The 25,000-nt window shown below is 40.8% G+C and overlaps 2 protein-coding genes across 2 annotated transcripts in view; both read right to left on the bottom strand.

Annotated features, from left to right (window-relative positions):
* Window positions 1–212: 212 nt before the first annotated feature.
* The window catches only part of LOC135092399 (C-1-tetrahydrofolate synthase, cytoplasmic-like), a 44,432-nt gene continuing 19,644 nt past the window's right edge, over window positions 213–25,000 (bottom strand). Inside the window, 12 exon segments of the mRNA XM_063990877.1 lie at window positions 213–4,106; window positions 13,905–14,057; window positions 14,493–14,567; window positions 14,569–14,620; window positions 15,053–15,211; window positions 15,625–15,728; window positions 17,558–17,761; window positions 19,096–19,251; window positions 20,011–20,228; window positions 20,931–21,048; window positions 21,946–22,160; window positions 24,140–24,276. Coding sequence (XP_063846947.1) covers window positions 4,017–4,106; window positions 13,905–14,057; window positions 14,493–14,567; window positions 14,569–14,620; window positions 15,053–15,211; window positions 15,625–15,728; window positions 17,558–17,761; window positions 19,096–19,251; window positions 20,011–20,228; window positions 20,931–21,048; window positions 21,946–22,160; window positions 24,140–24,276 — 1,681 coding nt within the window. The 3' untranslated portion in view covers window positions 213–4,016.
* Window positions 9,155–13,898, bottom strand: LOC135092400 (uncharacterized). Its single transcript, XM_063990878.1, has 2 exons — window positions 9,510–13,898; window positions 9,155–9,465 (listed from the first exon to the last, which is right to left on the bottom strand). The coding sequence occupies exon 1, from the start codon at window positions 13,457–13,459 to the stop codon at window positions 12,425–12,427; it is 1,035 nt and encodes a 344-aa protein (XP_063846948.1). The 5' UTR covers window positions 13,460–13,898; the 3' UTR covers window positions 9,155–9,465; window positions 9,510–12,424.

Here is a 25,000-nt window from a genome sequence, read left to right as displayed (position 1 = left end):
GTAATAATGAAGTAATAATAATAATAATAATAATAATAATAATAATAATAATATTGACAACAGTAACAATAATAATAATAATAATAATAATAATAATAATAATAATAATAATAATAATAATGATAATAATAAAACTGACAATACAACAGCAACAACAGCAACAATAATAATTATAAATCTCACAGGATGAACTAAATAAAAAAAAGGCTTCATTTATACTGAATTTTTCTTTATTCCTCTCAAATAAAACAACAAAAACTTCACAACAAAATTACTTGCACTCTTCACTAATTGATCCACAACACCTGTAGCGAAGGAATACAGGTGTAAACTAATTTATAATGCTTGATTGGTCCCGATATATTGGAAAAAGAAAAAGCAGGCAAACTAAGCACATTGATTTTTTTTTTTTTTTTTTTCATTATTAAGGCACAAGTAGTAGCAGTAGTGGTAGTGCTGGTGGTGGAGCTGATTTGGGCAAGGAAGTGAAGCAGGGAATATTTGAAGTTTCGAATTTGTGAGCTACTGAATCTGTGTGGGGTTGAATATCTCTCTCTCTCACACAGCTGCAGACACCCACACAGATGCAAACAAACCTTTCTTGTGACAATTTTACGAAAACAAATATTCTCTGTTGGCAATGTCCGTTCGTCTTTTGTTTTTATCCCTTCTTTTATTTCTTTTCTCTACAGCCTGCTAGCAGGAACAAGACGATTAAACATAACAGCAAACACACTAATAGTACAACTTTGTGGTATGGACTCCTACAAAACACAATAATCTTGATCTTGTTCCTTCTACCTACGTATCTTTGCCCCGTCCCACTCCTCCCAGCCCCGCCCTGTGTGTGTGTGTGTGTGTGTGTGTGTGTGTGTGTGTGTGTGTGTGACCTGGCCTGACCTTAGACGCTTCTTGGCACTAAACTACGACTTCAAATGTTTTGTTAGGCTTTATAATATTTCTTTGATTAATTTATTGTTTCTTTGTGTGTTTCGTCTAAGCATACATAAACAAGATAAAGAAATATGTAAAAGAAATAACAACTTTATATTTCTCTTCTTCTTTCTTTGTGTGTTTCGTCTATGCAAAAAAATAAACAAATTAATAACAAAAAAAACAAAATAAATAAATAGAAAATAATAATAATAATAATAATAATAAACCTTCAAACTGATGAACTTTATTAAACTTTCCTCTAATTAAATTGTTTGTGTTGGGTGTCTTCTACCTACATAAACCTATAATAAACATATAATATCATAGTTAATGAAAACACTATTAATATACTTCTTGGCTAAAGCTGCTCAAGTATTTTGTGTATGGAAGATCACACTGACAACCACCCATAACAAAGTGTAACACTCTCTTGCCCCAAAACTGCTTGAATGTTACGTGTATGGAAGACCGGATTGATCAACACTTTCATAAACAAGCTTTCTGTCATTTCTTTGCTCAAAACATACTGCAAGTTTTAACTGTGCAAGAACACACATAAACAAACACTAACACTGGCTAGGCTCAAGGTTTGCAGTGTGTTTCATCTATGAAGGAAAACACTGATGGACTCTATTATAGACAAACTTTTTAACACTTCTTGGCTTAAAACTACTGGTGTGTTTCAGTTCTGTAAATATATATTGATAAAACACTCATAAATTTCTTTTCCTTTGCTCAAAACTGCTTGTGTTTCATCAGTACAAACACACACACACACTGATAAACTCCTATAAACTCATCTCTTATTTTCTCCACTCAACACTGTTTATGAGTGTTTCATCTACACAAAAAATAATGATAATAATTAAACTCTTTCTTTTCACCTAAGCTATAATAAAAAAATATATACAAATCCCCTATTTCTTCAGCCAAACCTTCATATGTTTGTCTTAAGGCACATAATATACACACTTCTTTTAGACCTGCTAAGAATATATACACATCTTTTTTTTTCATTGTTAAAAAAATAGGTGTTGCTTTAGAAATGCACTTTATGGGTTTACGAAAGAAATACACCAAGCTATTTCTATGTTCACACTTCTTTGCATAGTTAAAAAAATATTAATTGTTTTAAAATTGCACTTTATCGGCTAAGTAAGAAAATATACCAAGCCATTTCTATTTTCTCAACTGTACTGTGCATCATTAACCTTTTCACTGCTACACAAATATCTTTCTAGATCCACCTATTATTATTATTTTTATTCATATATATATATATATATATATATATATATATATATATATATATATATATATATATATATATATATATATATATATATATATATATATATATATATATATATATATATATATATATATATATATATATATATATATATATATATATATATATATATATACACTTACTCATGTGCTGTTTCTTGAATAGTTATGTGGCCTTAAAAAAATGTTCTTTTTTCCTTTCTGTATCCATGCAAACATTTTTTCACATTTTTACAGCAGTCTCATTGTTAGTAAAAAGACCATAGCAGTGAAAGAATTAAGTGTGTGACAGCAACTGAAGCAGGTGAAGACATGGGGACACTCAGTGATGCTCTCGCTCACTCACTGATTGGTTGACACATTCCCATCTTGTTTTACTTATAAAGATACCAAAATATTCAAATAATGGTTTTGGTAGTAGGATAAATTTGCTGCATGTTTCAAGCAAGATGGGAATATGTAGACCAGCCAGTGAGTGAGTGAATCAGACAGTGGCAGTGTTATCAAGTCCCCGTGTCCTCATCTGCCTCAGCGCTGCCGCAACCTTCGCGCCAGTCAGGCAGAACAACAGCATAACTAATGAAATGCTGAAATAACTACTGAAATACAAATGCTGCATAACAAAATAACTACTGAAATGCTGAATAACAAAACTACTGAAATGTAGGATAACAAAATAACTACTGAAATACTAGCATTACTGAAATACTGAGTTTGATGTTAATGGAAGAACAATTTCTTTACAGTCTACTTAAGTTATTACAGTACACGAGTTACCAAAATATATATACTTTAGTCAAAAGAACTATGTATAGATTTAGCACAGCAGGCTAAGTGGCAGTGCATCACATGTGCAAGTATGGTAAGCAATTTGTACGACACTTTGAGCAAAAAATGTTATGGCAACAGATCTTTCTAGTATGACACTTTGAGCAAAAATGTATGGCAACTGATTCTTCTAATGTTTTTTTCATCTGTCATTGCACCCCTACAGATAATGCAACACAAGTCACTCTTACCTAATGACCACTTCACTTAAAAAATAATAATAATAATAAATAAATAAATATGGAAAAAAAAAAAAATAATAATAATGTTGCAAACAGAATTATCTTGCCCTTTCTTATAACTTGTGAAAAAAAAAAAAAAATGTAAATTGACTTATCTTGTCCTTTAAGATAAATTATGAATAATTTACATTAAAGATGCCAAATCTCAAAAATATACCTCAAAATTAATGAAATTTCAATTAATCCATTTGCTTTTCATACCAACTACATAATTATTTTATAATTTTTTTCCTATTTTATTTTCTAAAATACCTAAATTTATTATCTATGAAGGCACCAAAATTCATTCCTATTTTTAGTATTGTATTTATGAATTTACCCAAATGTATTCTTATTTTTTAAAGCACCCACATTTATTATCATTTTTAGTATTTTATTCATGAAAGTTCCCAAATTTTCATTCTTTAGTATTTTCTTTATCAATGTGCCAAATTCACAAACCCCAATCTACCAGTACAACAATTTGGGCAAGAATGTACGACTTTCTTCTCTCATTCCTTCCCACGCCACTCCATTTCACTGCTGACACTCCTCAACACCTCACCACACTCCCTACATGCAAGAACAACAACAAAACTAAAACAAATTTCAACCAACACAAGCATCAAAGGAGCTTTCAACTAGCCAGGCAGATAATGAAGTGACGTGGAAAAACACTTATCAATAAACAAGCTGGTCCCCCCTCTTTCTCTCTCTCTCTCTCTCTCTCTCTCTGGTGGTTTAGAAGAGTCCTTTGACCTCCATAGTCTCCAGGTCAAGGTCAATGTCGTAGATGCAGGGTCGGGTGGGCAGGCCAGGCATTGTGGTCATCTGAGGGAAGAATAGACGATGTGTGGTCATTTTATTATTTCTCTCTTTTGTGTAAGAGGGAATTCAGACTTATACCAACAAACAGACTATAAGGAAGGCCCACTAAGGTGCCACTCCCCTAATGGTGTAGTCAAAAGTGTTATACAAATTGTGAGGATGCCTTGAAACCTCCCACTTGTAGCAATTCACATCAAAAGCAGAAGGAAATGCAACCCAAAAAACTCTAAAAAAAGATCCCCAAAAAGGTGGCAGTCCCCCAAAGAGAATGTAATAAATAGGGTTATCCAAAATTGTGAGAGTGAGTGTCTTGAAACCTCCCTCTTGTAGCAGTTCACATCAAAGGCAGGAGGAAATACATAAGCAGGCAGAGAGTTCCAGTGTACCAGTAAAAGGAATGAATGGTTGCAAATACTGATTAACTCCTACATTGGGAGCATGGACAGAATAGGGGTGAAAGACTGAGAATGCCAGTTAACTCTTGTATTGGGGATGTGGACAGAATAGGGGTGAGATTGGAAATACTGGCTATCTCTTGCATTAGGGATGTGGACAGAATAGGGATGAAAGACTGAGAATACTGGTTAACTCTTGCATTAGGGATGTGGACAGAGTAGGGATGAAAGACTGGGAATACTGGTTAACTCTTGCATTAGGGATGTGGACAGAATAGGGATGAAAGACTGAGAATACTGGTTAACTCTTGCATTAGGGATGTGGACAGAGTGGGGATGAAAGACTGGGAATACTGGTTAACTCTTGCATTAGGGATGTGGACAGAATGGGGATGAAAGATTGAGAATACTGGTTAACTCTTGCATTAGGGATGTGGACAGAATAGGGATGAAAGACTGAGAATACTGGTTAACTCTTGCATTAGGGATGTGGACAGAATAGGGATGAAAGACTGAGAATACTGGTTAATTCTTGCATTAGTCATGTGGACAGAGTAGAGGTGAAAGACCGAGAATACTGGTTAACTCTTGCATTAAGGATGTGGGCAGAATAGGGATGAAAGATTGAAAATACTGCTTAATTCTTGCATTAGGGAGGTGGACAGGATAGGGGGTGTGAGAATGCAAAAAGCCTTAAATTAATTGTTCTAGCTCACCAAATCATTGGTCACTGTTAGTGTGCAAATGTTCATCTAATAAAAGGGTTGCATTGTTAAGCACTTGGTTCTGTCATCAGGATGGTTTTCAGAGGCCACAGGAATGACTAGTCAGGTTCCCAGAGCTGTTTTTCCAGTTGATGATGTAGAATCCTTGCTAAAATATCACTAGAAACATGGAAATGCCCTTGAAAACCTTCATAACTTCATCTGTTAAATTATCACTAGAATCATAAAAACACCAATGAAAACAGTCAAAATTTCCAGTTAAATTATCACTAGAATCATGGAAACACCCTTCAACCCTCATAACTTCCAGTGGAGCTTGTTAAAAAGTAGTTGAAAGATGGTGTCAAAACCTTTCAGAATGCAGGCATCAGGTTTTGTGGGTGTTCCAGTGACAAATATTGTTATTCTCTCCAAAGTATTGCCACACAGAACACAAGGCTTGTACTTATAAAACAAAGTATTGCAGAATGTTCATGAGCTTATAGAGAACATGGAAACTGGAAAAAATAATACAACAGCAAAAAAGATATGAACTAATAGAGATGTGAGATGCTAAACACTTACAAAACATGAACTGGAATAAATAAATAAATCAGCATGCAAATCTGTAAGAGGCATGAACTAAAGGAGATGTAAGGTGATGAAAACAATGAGAGATTATGAAAGTAAACCTCAACCTATTTTTTTGTTTGTTTTGTTTCCAATAGGCCCCAAGAAAATCCTCCAAATTGGTTACTTTCAAGCTCCACAATAAACAGGACAGATAAACAGTGCCCCAGAGTATAAGCCAATAACAATACTAGCATTTATTAACCCTTTTGACTGTCACTTGGTACACCTTTCCCTAATCACCAATCACTCTGAGGCATCTTCACTTGTTCTACAGCCACATCCAGTCTTTGAACATGGAAGAAACTGCAAAATGTATTCTTTTCATTGCTAACTTTCTTGTAGATGCTTATGAAGTCTTCACACATTGCTTCTGCTGCTGCTAATTGTTTTGTGTCCCAATGAAAGGGTTAGCAGCTGTGAGAGGAGGCAACCCTATGTGGCAGCAGCTGACCAGGGCAAGCCAGTCACTCGGGTAAGCCAGTATTGGCCACCTATTAATAAGGTAATTTCTGAAGCAGGTTTAAAGATAGGCTGTGTGCAGAACAAGAGTGACTTTCATTAAACCTTTCACTGCTATATGGCTCACCTTTCCTTGTTTACTAACCACTATGAGACATCTTTTCTTGTTCCACAGCCACCTCCATTGTACTGGTCAGAAATTGCAAAATATATTAACTTTAAACCCCCCTTCTCTCTTGTAGGTGCTTGTAAACATTTCACACATTACTTCTGGTCTTGTGAGCTGTTGTATGTTGCTGTGAAAGGGTTAATAGTCTAAAACAACTGATATTTCATCCTATATAGAAAGCAATGGTGATATCTAATTGCAAAGTTGTAAAGTTGTGCAGGTGTTTAAATTGTGTGCATTAAACTGTGGGCAAAAACTGTTGTGTGTATGAGTGTGTGCAAAACTGTGTGTGTGTGTGTGTGTGTGTGTGTGTGTGTGTGTGTGTGTGTGTGTGTGTGTGTGTGTGTGTGTGTGTGTGTGTGTGTAAACTGTGAGTGTGTGTGCAAAGTTGTGTGTGCTTAACTGTGTACATGCTGACCTAAATAAATGACATTATCAGCAGCTACTTCATTATTATTATTATTACCAGAACTACTACCAACACTATTGCCACTACATACAATTATCATTACTATCATTATTACCACCACTATCATCATTACTGTCAGCATCACTGCTATCATCATCATTACCACCACCATCATAATTACTATCACCACCACTGCTATCATCACCATTACCATTATCACCACCACTACCATCACTATCACCACCACTGCTGTCACTACTATTATCACCACTACCATCATCACTATCACCACCACTGTTATCACTACTATCACCACCACCACTTTTGTCACCACTCAAGCACATGCACAAGTAACAAGGAAGACACACCTTACCTTCAGTGAGTGCATGTGTGCATGCATGTTGGGGCAGTCAGTCATGCAGACACACATACTCACACACACAAACAGGGATGCATTAGTGTAGGGGGAAGAGAGAGAGAGAGAGAGAGAGAGAGAGAGAGAGAGAGAGAGAGAGAGAGAGAGAGAGAGAGAGAGAGAGAGAGAGAGAGAGAGAGAGAGAGAGAGAGAGAGAGAGAGAGAGAGAGAGAGAGAGAGAGAGAGAGAGAGAGAGAAACAAATGCATGGCAAGAAAGTAACAAAATAGAAAAGAAAATTAAACAAACTATCATTTTTAAATAATACTTTCTCTCACCACCTTTTGTCCTTTTTTCTTCTTGCACCATTTCAGAACGGCTTCCTTTACCTGGATATCCCGACTTTTTCTTCTAAACCATCAGCAAAGTAATCCTATCTGAGTTAATTCATACTTTTCCCAGCCACTTCACTTCAGATCTCATTCCACACTAGACATAATCATCAATAAAGTAATCCCAGCTGAGTTCATTAATATTTTCCCAGCCACTTCACTTCAGATCTCCTTCTACACAAGACAATCACCAATAAAGTAATCCCAGCTGCTGAGTTCATTCATACTTTTCCCAGCTACTTCACTTCAGAACACCTACAACAGACAAAACCACCATCAAAGTAATCCTAGGTGAGTTAATTCTTTTTTCTTAACCACTTCATTTCAAAACTTCTACAATAAACAATATAATCCAAGCAGATTTAATCCATACATTTCCGTGGCCATTTAACTTCAAAACACCTCCTACAACAGACAAAAAACAAACTTTGCAACCTTTAATATATTCTAACCACTTCAAACCTAAAGCTGACTTAATCCATACATTTCCTTAACTACTTCCTCTCAAAACCCACTATAATCTTCCTTTTCCTCTATCCACGGAGCACCTCTAAGTCACACACAGCCAGACACTCAAGGCACCATCACCACCCACTGGTCTGCCTGGCAATCTTGTCATGTATGTAGTCTCTATGTACAGTAAGGTGAGGAGCATGAGGTAGCAATGTAGCAGAAGCACGCGTTGATTTGAGTGGAGGTGGTGTCTGCAGTGAGGCATTGAGGCAACAGTGCAAGGCAGGTACAGGGTGATGCAAGCCTTACCTAACACACACTAGCACACAGGCAGAAATACGCACTAGCCTCCTTCCTCTTCCACCCCAAAAAACTTCCTTCCACCTTCCAATCATTCAAAAACCTTCCTCTTCCACCTTCCACTCATTCCAAAAACTTCCCTTCACCTTCCAGACACTGTAAAAACTTTCTTCCACCTTCCAATCACTCCAACTTCCTCTTTCACCTTCCAAACACACAAAAACTTCCCTTCACCTTCCAGACACCCAAAAGGATCCTTCCAGTCATTTCAAAACCTTCCTCTTCCACCTTCCAGACACTCAAAAAACCTCCTTTCACATTGGAATCATTCAAAAACTTTCTCTTACAACTTCCAGACACACAAAAAGATGCTTCCAGTTTCCAGTCATCCAAAACCTTCTTTCCACCCTCCAATCATTCCAAAACTTTCCTCTTCCACCTTCCAGACACAAAACAAACCTTCCACTTTCCAGTCATCCAAAAACTTCCTCTTCTTCCAGACACCAAACAACCTTCCTTCTTCCTTCCAAAACCCTCCTATTCAAGCTTCCAGTCACCAAGTCCCCCTGTTCCTCTTACTAACACCCCTTCTTCCCTCCATCTCCTAGCACTACCACTAGCACAACACTCCAACACCTACCTGGGCCATCACTTAGCCAGCCGTCGCAGCCAGTGAAGGGTCCTGCGAGGCACTGCGTTGGGGCGTGGTGGGGCGGCCTGCTGGTGGTGCTGCTGCTCCTGTGGGCAAGGCTGCTTCTCTCCCTCGCCACACTCCTTCTACAGGTTGCCGTGACCATAATAACAGTAGCAGGGGGTAGGATAGACATTCACTAGGGTTCACTCTTTACAACATGCTACTTGGCTAATGTACATACTTGTTTGTTTACTCACCGCTTGTATTCTGTAATGTTTTGGTGCTTTTTTTCTGAATTATTAGGTGGTGCTGGGTTTCTTAAGGTGTTTTGTGGGTTTTGTATCAATTACTGAGGTTTTTAAGGGTGTTTTTTTTGGGGGTATTTGTCTGAATTACTGGTGTTTTTTGGGTCTTGCCTGAATTACTGGGGTTTTTAATGTTTTTTGTTGGGGAGTTTTGCCTGAATTACTGGGGTTTTTAATGTTTTTTGTTGGGGAGTTTTGCCTGAATTACTGGGGTTTTTAATGGAGTTTTTTGGGGTCTTGCATCAATTAATGGTATTTTCAATGTTTTTTTTTTTGGGGGTGTTTTATCTCAATTTCTAGGTGTTTCTGTGATTTTCAAGGCAGTTTTTGTGGCCTGAGCAGTCATCTGAAAAACTGCTATTGTCAGAGTCCAAAACATTACAGAATACGGGTCCAGGATGAAGTTTCTCCCTCATGTTAGTGATTACCAGTACAGCAACACTCATAACAACCACTACCATTACCATTCCTTGTTAATACCCTGCCACCTACCACACTACACCAGTCTCTACCACATTCCTGCAACTCAATCTTACATTACCACATTTTGAAGTCTCTAGCACTCCCTACCTTGCCACCACTCCCCACCCAGCACCCTCCCTCCTACCCACCATACAAGTCCCAGTCTTCCCTGCTAGGTTCTTGCAGGTACACTTAAGGTTTTGGGAGATGAGATAATGAAGTGTAGATTATGGATGATGAAGGGATAATGAAGTGTGTAGTGTGTTTAGATAGATGTTGAGGTATGTTATTATTGTTGTGTATAGATTATCATTATTTTATTTGTCCTAGTTCAATTATCTGTTCTATTATTCTATTATATTCTATTATTCTGTTTGTTTCTGTTCCATCTATCATTGTTCTATTTGTTTTGGTTGTTTATTGTCATTGTCCTATCTGTTTTGGTTCTCTCTATTATCATTATTCTATTTGTTTTGGTTCTGTTATCATTATCCTATTTGTTTTGGTTCTATTATCATTATTCTGTTTTGGTTCTGTCTATTATCATTATTCTATTTGTTTTTGTTTCTCTCTATTACCATTATTCTATTTGTTTTGGTTCTCTCTATTACCATTATTCTATTTGTTTTGGTTCTATTATCATTATTCTATTTGTCTTGGTTCTGTTTTCATTATTCTATTTGTCTTGGTTCTATTTGTATCTATCATTCTATTTGTTTTGGTTGTCTGTATCTATCATTCTATTTGTTTTGGTTCTGTCTGTTATCTATCATTCTATTTGTCTTCGCTCCATCTCTCACCCGTCACCACTCATTACTTATCTTATCAACAAACAAGAGAGAGTTAAGAAGCATTATCATTTCTAGTTACCTTCACTCCTCCCATGCACCACACTTGTCATGAACACTCCCACACTGCATATCAATAGGGGAATTTCTTATGGAGAAGGGTATAGGATATTATGGCAACTCACATATCAATGCATGGGGTTATCATTTCTATAGTGTGGGTCTTTAGGTGTGTGGCAATAGCTGAAGCAGGTGAGGACATGGTAACGCTGACAGTGACTGATGCTCTCCCTCGCTACATGGTCTATGTATTCCTGTCTTACCTTTAAACATTCAGGAAACTATTGTATTTCAATCTAATAAAATACCAGATTATTCCCATTTGGACAACCTGGTGCCTTATGATTCAGGGTTTTCATACAAGTCCATTTCAAAACAAGACAGGAATATATAGGCCAGTTAGTGAGTGAGAGCTTGAGTCCTCACCTGCCTTGATTACCACAACACATACCGACACACAGTATATCAATCAATTCAAACCGATCACTTCAGCGAGCATGGCATACAGACTTGACAAAACTGAGGGGATACATTAACACATGCAGGGAGAACAAAGGAACACGGAATCAGCATACTTATCATAATGTCCAATGAATAAAAGACATGGTTGATGATTGGAGAACAGAGGACGTGAGAGAATGAAACCAGACCTCTATATGAGACAAAGAAGCCAAAATAATCATAAGGAGACTGAGATAAGAGACCCCTAAAAAAAATAAATAAATAAATGAAAAAAAATAAAATAAAGAAGAAACCCAGCTGATAATATAAAAGCCGAGAATAGAAGAGAATAAGGGGAGCCAAGACGTAGAATAAAATTTTTTTAAAAAAGCTAAGAGGAAAATAGAGGAAAAAAGGTTATGAAGCAAGGCAGGAGGAAAAAATAAGAGGAAGAGAAGAAACGATAGTAAACAAAAAAGAAAGGAAGGTAAGAGGAAAAAAGAGGAAGAGGGACAGTTAAAAAGTAAGGTAAAAGGAAAAATTAGAGGAAGAAAAGTGAGAGAAGACAAAAAGAAAAGAAGGTGAAAGGAAAAAGAAGAGGGAAGGTTAAGAAGGAAGACAGGAGGAAAAATAAGAGGATGATAGGAAAAGGTAGAGAAAAGAAAAAAAAAAAGGAAGAGAAAATACAGGAGAGAAGGAAAATAAGAAAAAAAAAATAAGGAGAGGAAAAAATTAGAAAAGAAACAGAAGGAATATACAGGAAGAAAGAAAGGGTAAGGAGGAAAGTAAGAGGAAAAATGAGAAAAGATGAGAAAAAAAAAGAGGGAAGCAATACTTTGAAAATAAACAAGTGAACTGAGGAAAAGCTGATTCCACAAAACCAACAAGATTCCACCTCTCCACCCTCCACCTGCCTCTCTGTTACTTCTTCACCTGTACAGACTCACAAGACACCTGATTATTCTCATCTGGACAGCCTGGTACAAGTGTTTAGGGACATCTCAAAAGCAAAGACAGGAACAGCACACCAAATTAGTTAGTGAGTAAAAGCATCAGTCAGTGGCAGTGTTACAGTGTCCTTGTGTCTTTACCTGTTTCAAGCACTGCAACATTGACTGAAACACTTACTAACAAACTGACTGACACAAGATATCCCATTCCAGCAGGCATGGCATAAACAGACTTCCCAATGCTAAGGGATGTGTATGTGTCCTTAAGATTTCCACCCACTCCTCCTTATATAAGCGACAGAACCCACTCATCCTCTCCCTGTATAAGCAATAGACTCTACTCCTCCTCTCCCTGTATATGCAATAGACTCCACTTCTTCTCTCCCTGTATAAGCAACAGACCCCACTTCTCTCTATATAAGTGACAGAACACCTCCTCTCCCTGTATAAGTGACAGAACCCACGCCTCCTCTCCTTGTATAAGTGACAGAACACACTCCTCCTCTCCCTGTATTAAGTGACAGAACCCACGCCTCATCTCCTTGTATAAGTGACAGAACCCATGCCTCCTCTCCTTGTATAAGTGACAGAACACACTCCTCCCCTCCCTGTATTAAGTGATAGAACCCACACCTCCTCTCCTTGCATAAGTGACGGAACCCATGCCTCCTCTCCTTGTATAAGCGATAGAACCCATGCCTCCTCTCCTTGCATAAGTGACAGACCCCACTCCTCCTTTCCTTGTATGAGCAACAGACCCCACTCCTCCTCTTCCTGTATGAGTGACAGACCCCACTCCTCCTCTCCCTGTATAAGCGACAGAATCCACTCCTCCTCTCTCTGTATAAGTGACAGAACCCACTCCTCCTCTCCCTGTATAAGTGACAGAATCCACTCCTCCTCTCCCTGTATGAGTGACAGAATCCACTCCTCTTCTCCCTGTATGAGGGACAGAATCCACTCCTCTTCTCCCTGTATGAGGGACAGAATCCACTCCTCCTCTCCCTGTATGAGTGACAGAATCCACTCCTCTTCTCCCTGTATGAGGGACAGAATCCACTCCTCTTCTCCCTGTATGAGGGACAGAATCCACTCCTCTTCTCCCTGTATGAGGGACAGAATCCACTCCTCTTCTCCCTGTATGAGGGACAGAATCCACTCCTCTCCCTGTATGAGTGACAGATCCCACTCCTCCTCTCCCTGTATAAGTGACAGAATCCACTCCTCTCACTGTATGAGTGACAGAACCCACTCCTCCTCTCCCTGTATAAGCGACAGAATCCACTCCTCCTCTCCCTGCATAAGTGACAGAACCCACTCCTCCTCTCCCTGTATAAGCAACAGAATCCACTCCTTCCCTCCCTGTATAAGTGACAGAACCCACTCCTCCTCTCCCTGTATAAGCAACAGAATCCACTTCTCTTCCCTGTATAAGTGACACAAACCATTCCTCCTCTCCCTGTATAAGTGACACAACCCACTCCTCTCCCTGTAAGTAACAGATCCCACCTTTCTTCTCCCTGTATAAGTGACAGAATCCACTTCTCTCCCTGTATAAGCAATAGAACCCAGTCCTCCTTTCTCTGTATAAGTGATAGAACCCACTCTTCCTCTGTTTAAGTGACAGAATCCACTCTTCTCCCTGTATAAGTAATAGAACCCACTCTTCCTCTCCCTGTATAAGCGACAGAACCCACTCCTCTCCTTGTATAAGCAACAGACCCCACTCCTCTCTGTATAAGCGACAGACCCCACTGTTCCTCTCTATATAAGTGACAGAACCCACTCCTCTTCTCTCTGTATAAGCAACAGAACCCACTCTTCCACTATGTATAACCAACAGATCCCACCCCTCCACTCTGTATAAGTGACAGACTCCACACCCCCACTTACCGTATCAGCAAGGGGGAACAGGAAGCCGGCACCAATGGAAGCCCTCACATCTTGTATAGGGATCTTGAAGCCTGTGGGGGCGCCCTTCCTCTTAGGGTCGGCAGTCAGGGAGAGTTGGGTCTTGGCCATACAGATTGGAAGGTTGTTGAAGCCCTGCGGATGGAAGGATGGTGGGATGTGGTCAGAAGATTGCTAGGTTAGGTTAGGTAAGGTGAGGCATGGTTGAGTGTAGTCATAGGATTGCTAGGTTAAGCTGTGGTGGAGTATTTGGCATTTGTGTGAGGTGTTAGGTTAGGTTAGGCTTCGTTAGGAGGAGGAGGAGGAGGAGGAGGAGGAGGAGGAGGAGGAGGAGGAGGAGGAGGAGGAGGAGGAGGAGGAGGAGGAGGAGGAGGAGATTGATGATGATGATGATGAAATGAGAACAACAACAACAACAACAACAACAACAACAACAACAACAACAACAACAACAAGATGAAGAACAAGAAACAACAATGACAAGGAGAAATAGAAGTTTAATTTAGTTTAGGTTAGTTTGGTTTAGTTTATGTTAGGTTAGGTAGAGCCATCCACTCAGCCTCCACCCACCTGCTTCTTGTAGCGGTCGATCTGCTCCTGTGCCTTGGGGAGGATGTCCACATCATCTGCCCCATAGATCCGCTTGGGCAATGGTGCGGATCTTCTCCTCCACCGGTTTCTCAAGGTCGTACAGGAAGCTGAGTGGAGTGGGTGGAAAAAATAAATAAATAGATAAATAAATATACAACTCAAGCTGAAAAAGGGTCTAAATAAATAAAATATGCTAAAAAACGATCTAAATAAATAAATAAATAGAGATAAATAAATAAACTAAAAAAAAAGATAAAAAAAGTAAATAAATGAACAAGATAAACAAGTAAAAAAAGGTCTGAATGGATAAATAAGTTGAATACTTCAAGATAAAAAATAAAAAAATAAACAAATAAATAAATAAATAAATAAATAAATAATAATAAATAAATGTCAATCCTAAAAAGAAATCTAAACAACTAAATTAAGTAATGTCAAGCTAAAAAAAAAAGTGTCTAAATAAATAAACAAATATATAAATAAACAAATAAACAAATAAATAAGTCAAGGGTCTAAAATTCTTCATCCTTCACCCTTACCTGAACTTCGATGGCTGGTTGGTAGCCCTGAACACAGCCTCCGCCAGCTCCACTGCCCCGGCACCCCCCTTGGCCCAGTGGCTACAGATAATGGCATCGGAGGCCCCTGCCCCCTTTGCCAGACGCTGGATCAGGGACAGCTCTGCAGGGGTGTCAGTGCTGTGGAGGGAGATGGGAAGGAGGTGAGGAGGAGGGATGTGTTGGAAGATGATATTGGCATTTAAAAGACAAGGCAGGTGAGGAAATGAAGAGGAATTGAAAGTAAAGCAAGGAGGAGGAGGAGGAGGAGGAGGAGGAGGAGGAGGAGGAGGAGGAGGAGGAGGAGGAGGAGGAGGAGGAGGAGGAGGAGGAGGAAGAGATGGAAAAAAAAGAAGCAAAGATCTAAACAAACAGATGGAAGAGAGAGAGAGAGAGAGAGAGAGAGAGAGAGAGAGAGGAGAGAGAGAGAGAGAGAGAGAGAGAGAGAGAGAGAGAGAGAGAGAGAGAGAGAGAGAGAGAGAGAGAGAGAGAGAGAGAGAGAGAGAGAGAGAGAGGAGGGGGGGAGAGAGGGGGGGGGGGGGGGAGATACTCACACAAATGTATTGATGGCCACAACAACAGGAACCCCAAATACAAGTCCATTTTCTATTTGCTTCTTCAGGTTGCTAAATCCAGCCTCCACCAGCTCTAGGTTCTCCTGTTGTGTTAGAGAGAGAGAGAGAGAGAGAGAGAGAGAGAGAGAGAGAGAGAGAGAGAGAGAGAGAGAGAGAGAGAGAGAGAGAGAGAGAGAGAGAGAGAGAGAGAGAGAATGAAGAGAGGGAATGTGTGAGAAGTGGAAGGGTGAGGGAGAGGGAGAGCAAGAGAGAAAGAAAGGGAGGGAAGGTGAGGAGTGGGAGAGGGGAGAAAAGAAAAGAGGGTGAGGAGAATAGGAAAGTGAAAGAAAGAGGAGAAGGAAGAGGAAGAGAAAAGGAGAATGAGAGAATGAAGGAAGGTAGAAGAGAGAAAGATAGAGAGAGGAGGAGGAGGAGGAGGAGGAGGAGGAGGAGGAGGAGGAGGAGGAGGAGGATGGAGGAGGAGGAGGAGGAGGAGGAGGAGGAGGAGGAGGAGGAAGGGAAAATGAGAGGAAGAGAGGAGGGGAAGATGGGAGGAAGAAAGGAAGGAAAGATGGGAGGAAGAGAGGAAGGGAGGAGGAGGGGAAGAGAAGAGTTGAGAAAAAGAAGGGAAGAGGAGATAAGAGAAGAAGGAAAGATGAGAGGAAGACAAGAAGGAAAAATGAGAGGAAGATGAGAAGAGAAGAAGGAAAGATGAGAGGAAGATGAGAAGAGAAGAAGGAAAGATGAGAGGAAGATGAATTTAGAAGGAAAGATGAGAGGAGAAAAGATGAGAAGATGGGAGGAGAAGAAGGAAAGACGAGAGAAGGGGAAGGAAAATGAGAGGACAAAAATAAAGAAAGATGAGAGGAAGAGGAGAGAGGAGTGAAGAAGAAAAAAATAAATAAATAAATAAAAAGAAAAAAAAAAAAAAAAAAAAAAAAAAAAAAAAAAAAACCTGTTCCTTCTACATCACTCACCCTATTCCCATCACCCTTATCACCATCACCCTAACACTAATCCTTACCCTAAATATACCAAGCACCCTTCAAAACACAGCACCCTTTAGACTTCACCCTTATGCCTCACCATTCACCCTATATTAATCCTTACCTGCTACACTGACCCTGAATACACACAGAACCCTTAAAAATACACCCTTATACACCAAAGATACTCTAGTAAACCCTTAAAAAATTATTCATCCTAAAATTGATCTCTCACCCTTAACATTCACCCTAAATACATACAGCACCCTTCACAATACACCCTTAAATACCCCCAAAAAAATTAACTATGTACCCTTATATACTGGATGACTAAAAAATAAACATCACCCTAAAATCAATCTCTCATCTTTTGCATTCACCCTAAACACACCCAAGACCCTTAAAAGACACAAGCACCCTTAAAATTTCACCCTTACACCCTAAACATTCACCCTACCATCAATCCTTATTAGTTACATTCACCCTGCCATCAAATCTTACCCTTTACACTCACCCTAAACACACCCAAGACCTTTAAAAACCCACACCTTTGAAAACACTTTAAAAAATACACTAGATAGTCCTAAAAAGAAAACAGAATAAGTCCTCACCTTAAGTACACCCAGGACCCTAAAAATCCCCACACCCTTAAAAACACCTTAAAAATACTAGATATTCCTACAAATAAAATAAATATATAAATTCTCACATTCATCCTTAAACACACCTTAAAATACACTAGATACCCTTAAAAAGAAAAAAATAAATTCTCACCTACACCCATAAACACCTTAAAATACACTCGGTACCCCTACAAATTAAAAACAATAAATAAATTCTTACCTACACCTGTAAATGCCTTAGAAAATACACTAGACACCCCTAAAAAGAGAATATAACTACATTCTCTTACACACACTCCACTTCTCCTCCACACCGGCACTCACATTGGTGTATTCTGGGGGAAGTGGCACTCCTGGGGTGACGGTCGGCCCTCCCCCGTGCATCTTGAGTGCCCGGACGGTGGCCACGAGGGTCACAGCATTTGGCACCAGCCCAGAGTAGCGGCACTTAATATTGAAGAATTTTTCCAAGCCAATGTCCGCGCCAAACCCTGCCTCTGTCACCACCATGCCCTCCTCCCCCACCAGCTGTGAGGAGAGAGGTGTCAGGGGTGCAGGGAGGGACGAGAAGAGGGTGCTGTGGGGTGCTGGGAGGCAAGGGGCACTGTGGGGGTGAGGGGAAGGTGTGAAGTGATGGAAGGGAGGTGAGGGTGAGGGGCCAAGCTGTAAGGCTGAGTGAAGGGGTGAGGAGAGGGATGTCAGGAGCACTATGGGGATCAGGGAAGGGGTGAGGGAAAGGGGTGAAGTCATATAAGGGAGGTGAAGGTGAGGGATAAGCTGTAGGGGTGAAGGGAGAAGGGTGAGGGACACTGTAGGGGTGAAAGGAAGTGGTGAGGGGCACTGTAGGGTGAGGGAAAGGGTGTTAGAGTCTAAGAGGCCTTATGGGGGTGAGGGAAGACACGTTATAGTGTTAGGGGTCTTATGGGGATGAGGGGAAGTATTAGGGGCCTTGTCGAGGTGAGGGGAGGTGTTGGGGCCTTGTGGGGGTGAGGGGAGGGGTGGGATGATATAGGGATGGGAGGGAATGGGATAAATAAGAGGCAATAAAAGGGAAAGAGGCAATAAGGATAAGTAGAGGTTGTGTCTTGGCTTAAAAATGACCTTGTACTCATTTCTTTTAAAACTACAAATATTCACTATGCCAAAATTCTCTCTTTCTCTCTCTCTCTGGCTTCTTATCCCCCTTCATTCCTTCTCTACCTTCCTCTCCTCCTCTCTTCTTTCCTTAGCTTCTTCTTTGCCTCCAGTCTTCCCTGCATTCCCTCTCTCTCTCTCTCTCTCTCTCTCTCTCTCTCTCTCTCTCTCTCTCTCTCTCTCTCTCTCTCTCTCTCTCCTCTCTTGTTCCCTTATCCCACTTCATTCCTTCCCCCCTCTCTTGTTCCCTTATCCCACTTCATTCCTTCCCTATCTTCCTCTTCTGTCTTTTCCCTAGCCTCTTTTGTTCACCTGTCTTTTTTCTGTTCCTTCTTTATCTTCCTTCCCTCTTCTGTACCCTCTATTCCCTACCTTCCCTCCTCTTCCTTCCCCTCTCTCTCTCTCACACCCTCCATTCCCTCCCTACCTTCTCTCTCCCTCCTTCCCCTCTCTCTAACATCCTCAATTCCCTCCCTACCTTTCCTTTCTCTCCTTTCCCTCTCTCTCACAACCTCAATTCCCTCTCTACCTTCCCTCCCTCCCTCCTTCCCTTCTCTGTGTGTCATTCCTCAGTTCCTTGCCTTCCCTCTTGCTTCCTCCTTCCCCTCTCTCTGTGTCATACCCTCAATTCCTTACCTTCCCTCCTTACCCTCTCTCTCTCCTTCCTTCCCTTCTCTTCTTAGCCTCAATTCCCTACCTTACCTCTCCCTCTCTCCTCTCGCACATACCTTGAGAGCAATACGGTCGGCCAGAATTGACGAGTTCCCATGGGCAATGTTGGCGAAGGGCCCAGCGTGCACAAAGACCGGGGTGCCCTCCAGTGTCTGCATCAGGTTGGGGTTGATGGCGTCCTTCATGAGCACTGCAAGGGCCCCACTGGCTCCCTGTGGTGGTGATGGGAGAGGGGGGCAGGGTATCAGTGAGTGGGTGATAAGGTGGTAGTTTGTAAGAGGGAAAATGTACTAGTTAAGAGGGTACTAGTGCTTGTAACAGTGATGGGTGATTAGGAGTGGTGGTGTGGGTGATGAGTGGGTGGTAGAAAGGGATGATGGGGGGTGGTAGAGACAATGAAGGGGTGATGGGGGATTGGCAGAGGCAGTGGAAGGGTGATGGGGGTGATGGGGATAGTAGAAGGGTTGATAAGAGGTGCTAGAAGTACTGAAAGGGGTGGCAGAGGTAGTGAAGGGGAGAGAGAGAGTTGTAGTGGGAGTGATAGGGGGTGGTAGGAGTGAGAGGGTGATGGGAGACAGGTAGTGTGATAGAAGAGTGAGGGGGTGATAGGGGTGGAAGAAGGGGGTGAGGGAGTCATAGGGGCTGATAGAAGCAGTGAGGGGACGAAGGTGGTGGTAGAAGGGGGTATGGGGGTGAGAAGGGATAGTAGCAGGGATGATGGGGATGGTAGGAGGGATGATAGGGGAGTAGAAGGGGGTGAGGGATGGTAGGGGTGTGTGGCAGTGAGGGCTGGTGCTGTGTGACCTACAGTGGGTAATGTGCTCTGCTGACAAGGTAAGACATACAGAAGGGCTTCCCACTGAGGTCCTTTCCTGTATGTGGCAACTCAGTATACATACACACACACACACACACACACACACACACACACACACACACACACACCACCCCACCCTACAACCCCAACACACCAGATCATCAGCAGTGATAGGGTTCCCGGCAGTGTCCGAGGCCACCACAATACGGCCGAGTCTCTCCCGCATGTCAGTGAGAGAGGTGGTGAGGGCGAGGATGGCCATGAGCTCGCTGGCCACTGAGATGTCAAACTGGCACTCCCTGGTCTTGTCCTTCTCTGTGGGACTCTGGCCAACTGTGATCTTGCGCAGGAACCGGTCGTTGGTGTCGATTACTGTGGTGGTGGTGGATAAGGAGGAGAGCAAAGAGGAGAAGAGGGTGGGGGGCATGTGCAAGTGGTGGTGGTGGTGGTGGTGGTGGTGGTGGTGGAGGAGGAGAAGAGGTTGTAAGTGGTGATGATGGTGAAGGGAGAGGATAAGGATGAGGAGGAGGATGAGAAGGAAATGGAGGAAATATGTGAAGAAGGAGGAGGAGGAGGAGGAGGAGGAGGAGGAGGAGGAGGAGGAGGAGGAATAAGAGAGGGACATTAGACACATTACTAAAACAACAATAAATAAACAGATAAATAAACACAGAAAAATAAAGAGAATGTAAAAATAATCAAATATGAAGTTTACCATGAATAATTACACAAAAAAAATACCTGTGAGAGAAAGATGAAAAAAATAATCAAACAAAAACCTACAATGAACACTGCACAAATATAATAAGAAAAACAAACAATAACAAGGTAAAAAAAAAAAAAATAATTATATATATATCTGATTACAATACTGAGCTGAGTTAGAAAAAAAACATTACAGTGCATATCAGTAATTATCTGATAAGTAGAAAATAATAACAACAACAATAATAATAACATAATAATAATAATAATAATAATAATAATAATAATAATAATAATAATAATAATAATAATAATAATAACTCAATCCTCCACCACCACCCCCCTCTCCCATGACCTCCAGTGACCTACCCCGCTGCCAGGTGATGGTGGCCGGGTCAATGTTGAGCCGTACAAATTTGGTCACCTCCTCTGGGGTCAGTTTGTCTGGGTCAGTCTCCACAATGCCCAGCTTCTTGAGTCTGGTCAGCTGGTGAGAGAGAGAGAGAGAGAGAGAGAGAGAGAGAGAGAGAGAGAGAGAGAGAGAGAGAGAGAGAGAGAGAGAGAGAGAGAGAGAGAGAGAGAGAGAGAGAGAGAGAGAGAGAGAGAGAGAGAGAGAGAGAGAGAGAGAGAGAGAGAAATTCAGTAAGGGATATAAAAAAATAAATAAAATAATTTCCACAAGGTAAGGAGAGTTTAGGTTAGGTTAGGTTAGGTTAGATTAGGTTAGGTTAGGTTAGGTAAGGTTAGGTTAGGTTAAAGTAACGTTAGGTCTGGTTAAGTAAAGTTATGTGAGGTAAAGTTAGGTAAGGTGAGTTATGGTATGTATGGTAACGCAAGGCAAGACAAGGCAAGGTATGGTAATTACAGTAAGGTAAGATAAAGTAAGATCTAGTTCAGCACAGTAATGTTAGACAGGGTACAGTTCATTAAATAAGTGAGGTAAGTTTGGTTAGGTCATGCAGGGTACAGTAAATTTATGCAAGCTAGATTATGTTACTAAGTCAGGTGAGGTAAGGTTAGGAGAGGTTAGGTTAGATGACATACTTGAATAGTCAAGAATCTGTGATGTTAGGTTAGGTGAGGAAAGGTGAAGTGAGGTTTGGTGAGGTGAGGTTAGGTTTGGTTAGGTTAGGCCAAGATGAGGTTAGGTTTACTTTGGTTGGATAACATGCTTGAATAACTTGTACTGTTAGGTGAGGTGAGGTGAGGTGAGATTTGGTTAGGTTAGGTGAGATGAGGTTAGGTTTAGTTTAGTTAGATAACATGCTTGAATAGTCAAGAACTTGTACTGTTAGGTGAGGTGAGGTAAGGTGAAGTGAGGTTAAATGAGGTGTGGTGGGATTAGGTTTGGTAAAGTGAGGTGAAGTGAGGTCAGGTTACATACTTGAATGGGTGAGAACCTGCGCTGTCCCTTCAATTTTGGCACCAGCCTATTGTAGAGCGCCTGGTCACTCTGAGTGGATTCGTGGAACATGCGCGCGTCAATCTGGGCCGCCAGCAGGTTGTTGGCAGCCGTGATTGCGTGGATGTCGCCCGTCAGGTGCAGATTGAACTCCTCCATGGGAATCACCTGTGAGTACCCACCCCCTGCTGCTCCCCCTGGGGTTACATGGGAGGGGGAGGGAAGAGAGAGCTTCAGACTTGTATATAATGATTTTTTTTTTTTTTTATGGGAAGGTGAGAAAAGATTAATTTTTCAAGGTTCTTTTTGTATGGAAGGGCGAGTGAAGAAAATTGAGTTTACTGAGTTAGTTAGCTTAGGTTAGGTTCTATGGGAACACAAGAAAATAAGGGAAACTGCAAGAAGCCATCAGGCCTACACATTGCAGTCCCTACATGAAACACTGCTACCTATTTTCACCTGTCATCCCCAACCATAAATTTGTCTAATCCTCTTTTAAAGCTCCCTAATGACTAAGAACTAAACCTGATTACCGAGTCCATTCCATTCATCTACCACTCTATCTAAGAACCAATTCCTTCATATCTCTTTCCTGAACCTAAATTTTTCAAGCACGAGCCCATTATTTCTAGTTCTATCCTGATTACTGATCCTGAGAATTCTGCTTACATCCCCCTTGTTACAACCCCTATACCACTTAAAAACTTCCATCAGATCCCCTCTTAACCTACTTCTCTCTAAGGAATATAAATTTAACAACTTTAATCTCGTTTTGTAAGGAATATTCCTCATCTCCTGTATCCTTTTAGTCATTCTCCTTTGTACTGATTCTAATCGACTTATATCCTTCCTGTAATATGGGGACCAAAACTGCACAGCATAGTCTAGATGAGGTCTGACCAGTGCTAAATATAAACTTTAATATTATTTCAGAACTCCTACTTTTAACATTCTTGAAAATTAATCCTAATACCTGATTTGCCTGGTTTCTGGCATCTATGCATTGTTTTCTTCGATAGAGATCACAGCTAACTATAACTCACCAAATATTTTTCATATCCTGAACTTACCAGAGCTTTGTTGTTTACTGTGTACCTACTGTGTGCGTTTCTTCTACCTATGCTAAGTACTTTGCATTTGTTAATATTAAACTGCATTTTGCAATCTGTCTGTCCATTTCTTCATGCTACCCAAGTTTGCCTGCAAGGACATGGCATCTGAATCTTACCTAAATAGCCTGCCTATCTTCAAGTCATCAGCAAATGGAAGGTGAATAAAGATGAAATTTTCGAAGTCTTCCTTGTAAGGAAGGGTTAGCGAAGACGATTAGGTTTACTGAGTGAGTTGGTTTTGGTTAAGTTTGGTTCAATGAAAAGGTGAGTAGAGATTAAATTTTCAGTCTTTTTTTATGGAAGGATGAGAGAAGGGGATGGAGTTTACCAAGTGAGTTTTCTGAGGTGATAAGCAAATAATTTCTTTTTTTTTCTATTGTAGGGGTGAGCAGAGAGGATTAAGATTTCAGCAATGTACCAAAGAATGACTTGTTTTTCTTTCCTCTACAGGAAGGCTGGGAAGAGGGAGTTTACTGATTGAGTTTTTCTGAGGTGTTTGTGGCATAGATCTCTTTTTTCCATGGGAGGGTAAGTGGAAATTGAGTTTTGAGAGTTGTGTGTACCCAACATTTTTTTTTATGAGAAAATGAGCAAATATGATTGAGTTTATGGAGGTATGTATGGCCAGGATCCTTTTTCTATCCTCTTCTTTCAGTCTGTTTGTAAATCTCTTGAGTTGTAATTACATTTTTTCTCTCTCTCTCTCTCTCTCTCTCTCTCTCTCTCTCTCTCTCTCTCTCTCTCTTCCAATGTTTTCTCTTTTGTATAAACTCCACCCTCTTTTCAAGCACCCAGACCTATATCACTTCCCTATACCAAAATTTTCCCTCACACAAACTCCATCCCTTACTCCAAGCATCCCAACCATTCTTCCATCCCCCTACTCCACTGTCTATTGTCATGCATAAATTCCATACCCTCTTTTCCTACCCATTCCCACACTAACACAACCACAAACTCTTATCAAAACACCATTCACACATACAGTAAAACTCCCACTTCTCTTTACCTAGGTACCCCATCCCTTCCCCAGCTCCCCCACTCGCCCCAGCCAACCCTCTCACCCTTGATGCCGAAGGTGGGGCCCTGCGATGGTTGGCGGACACAGGCAAACACATTTTTCTTAAGGTGGGCGCCAATAGCCTGAGCTAAGCCAATGGTGGTGGTGCTCTTGCCTTCCCCCAGTGGTGTAGGGGTGATGCTGTGGAGGGAGGGGGATGGGGAGGAGGACAAAACCCATTAGATATAAGGATAATATTTTTCTTTTTTTTTAACTCCTAATACACTTATACCTCACACACACACACACACAAACACACACACAGATACGCATTCTATTGATTACAATATAGCGCAGAGCATAATTCCAATAACTAGGAAGCACGGTTCAACAAATTGCTTACATTACATACATCAGAAAAAAATAAAAATAAAAATAACAACATACACATACACACACAAGAAAAAAACAGCCACACACACAAAAACACACACACACACACACACACACACACACACACACACACACACACACAAGCAACAACTAGGTATAGGATGTAACCCCAGAGGTTGTGACCTCGCCATCCTGGTATGTGGTGTGTCAGTAGTATCAGTCCTACCCAAAGATCAGTCACTATGAGCTTTGAGCTCTTTCCATGCTGGCTGGCTGGGTGACCAGCAGATGACTGTAGGTGAATCACACGCACACACACCAACCTAGGTTATTTTATGGATATGTTAAGAGCAAGTTGAAAGACAGGGAAGGTATTCATAAACTTAGGGTAGAGGGCAAGAAGTATGAAGATGAGGCAGTACTGGCAGAAGTTATGAACAATTTTTTTCAGACAGTGTTTGCAAGAGTGAGTGAGTTTAGAAGACATGAATGGGTGGAAGAACATGCAGACTCTCTGGAAGAAATACAAGTT

Source organism: Scylla paramamosain, chromosome 40 (genome assembly GCF_035594125.1).
Source record: "Scylla paramamosain isolate STU-SP2022 chromosome 40, ASM3559412v1, whole genome shotgun sequence".
In the NCBI taxonomy this organism is placed as follows: domain Eukaryota; kingdom Metazoa; phylum Arthropoda; class Malacostraca; order Decapoda; family Portunidae; genus Scylla; species Scylla paramamosain.
The sequence above is the reverse complement of the archived record's forward strand: the minus strand, read 5'-3'. Positions and strand labels throughout refer to the sequence as shown.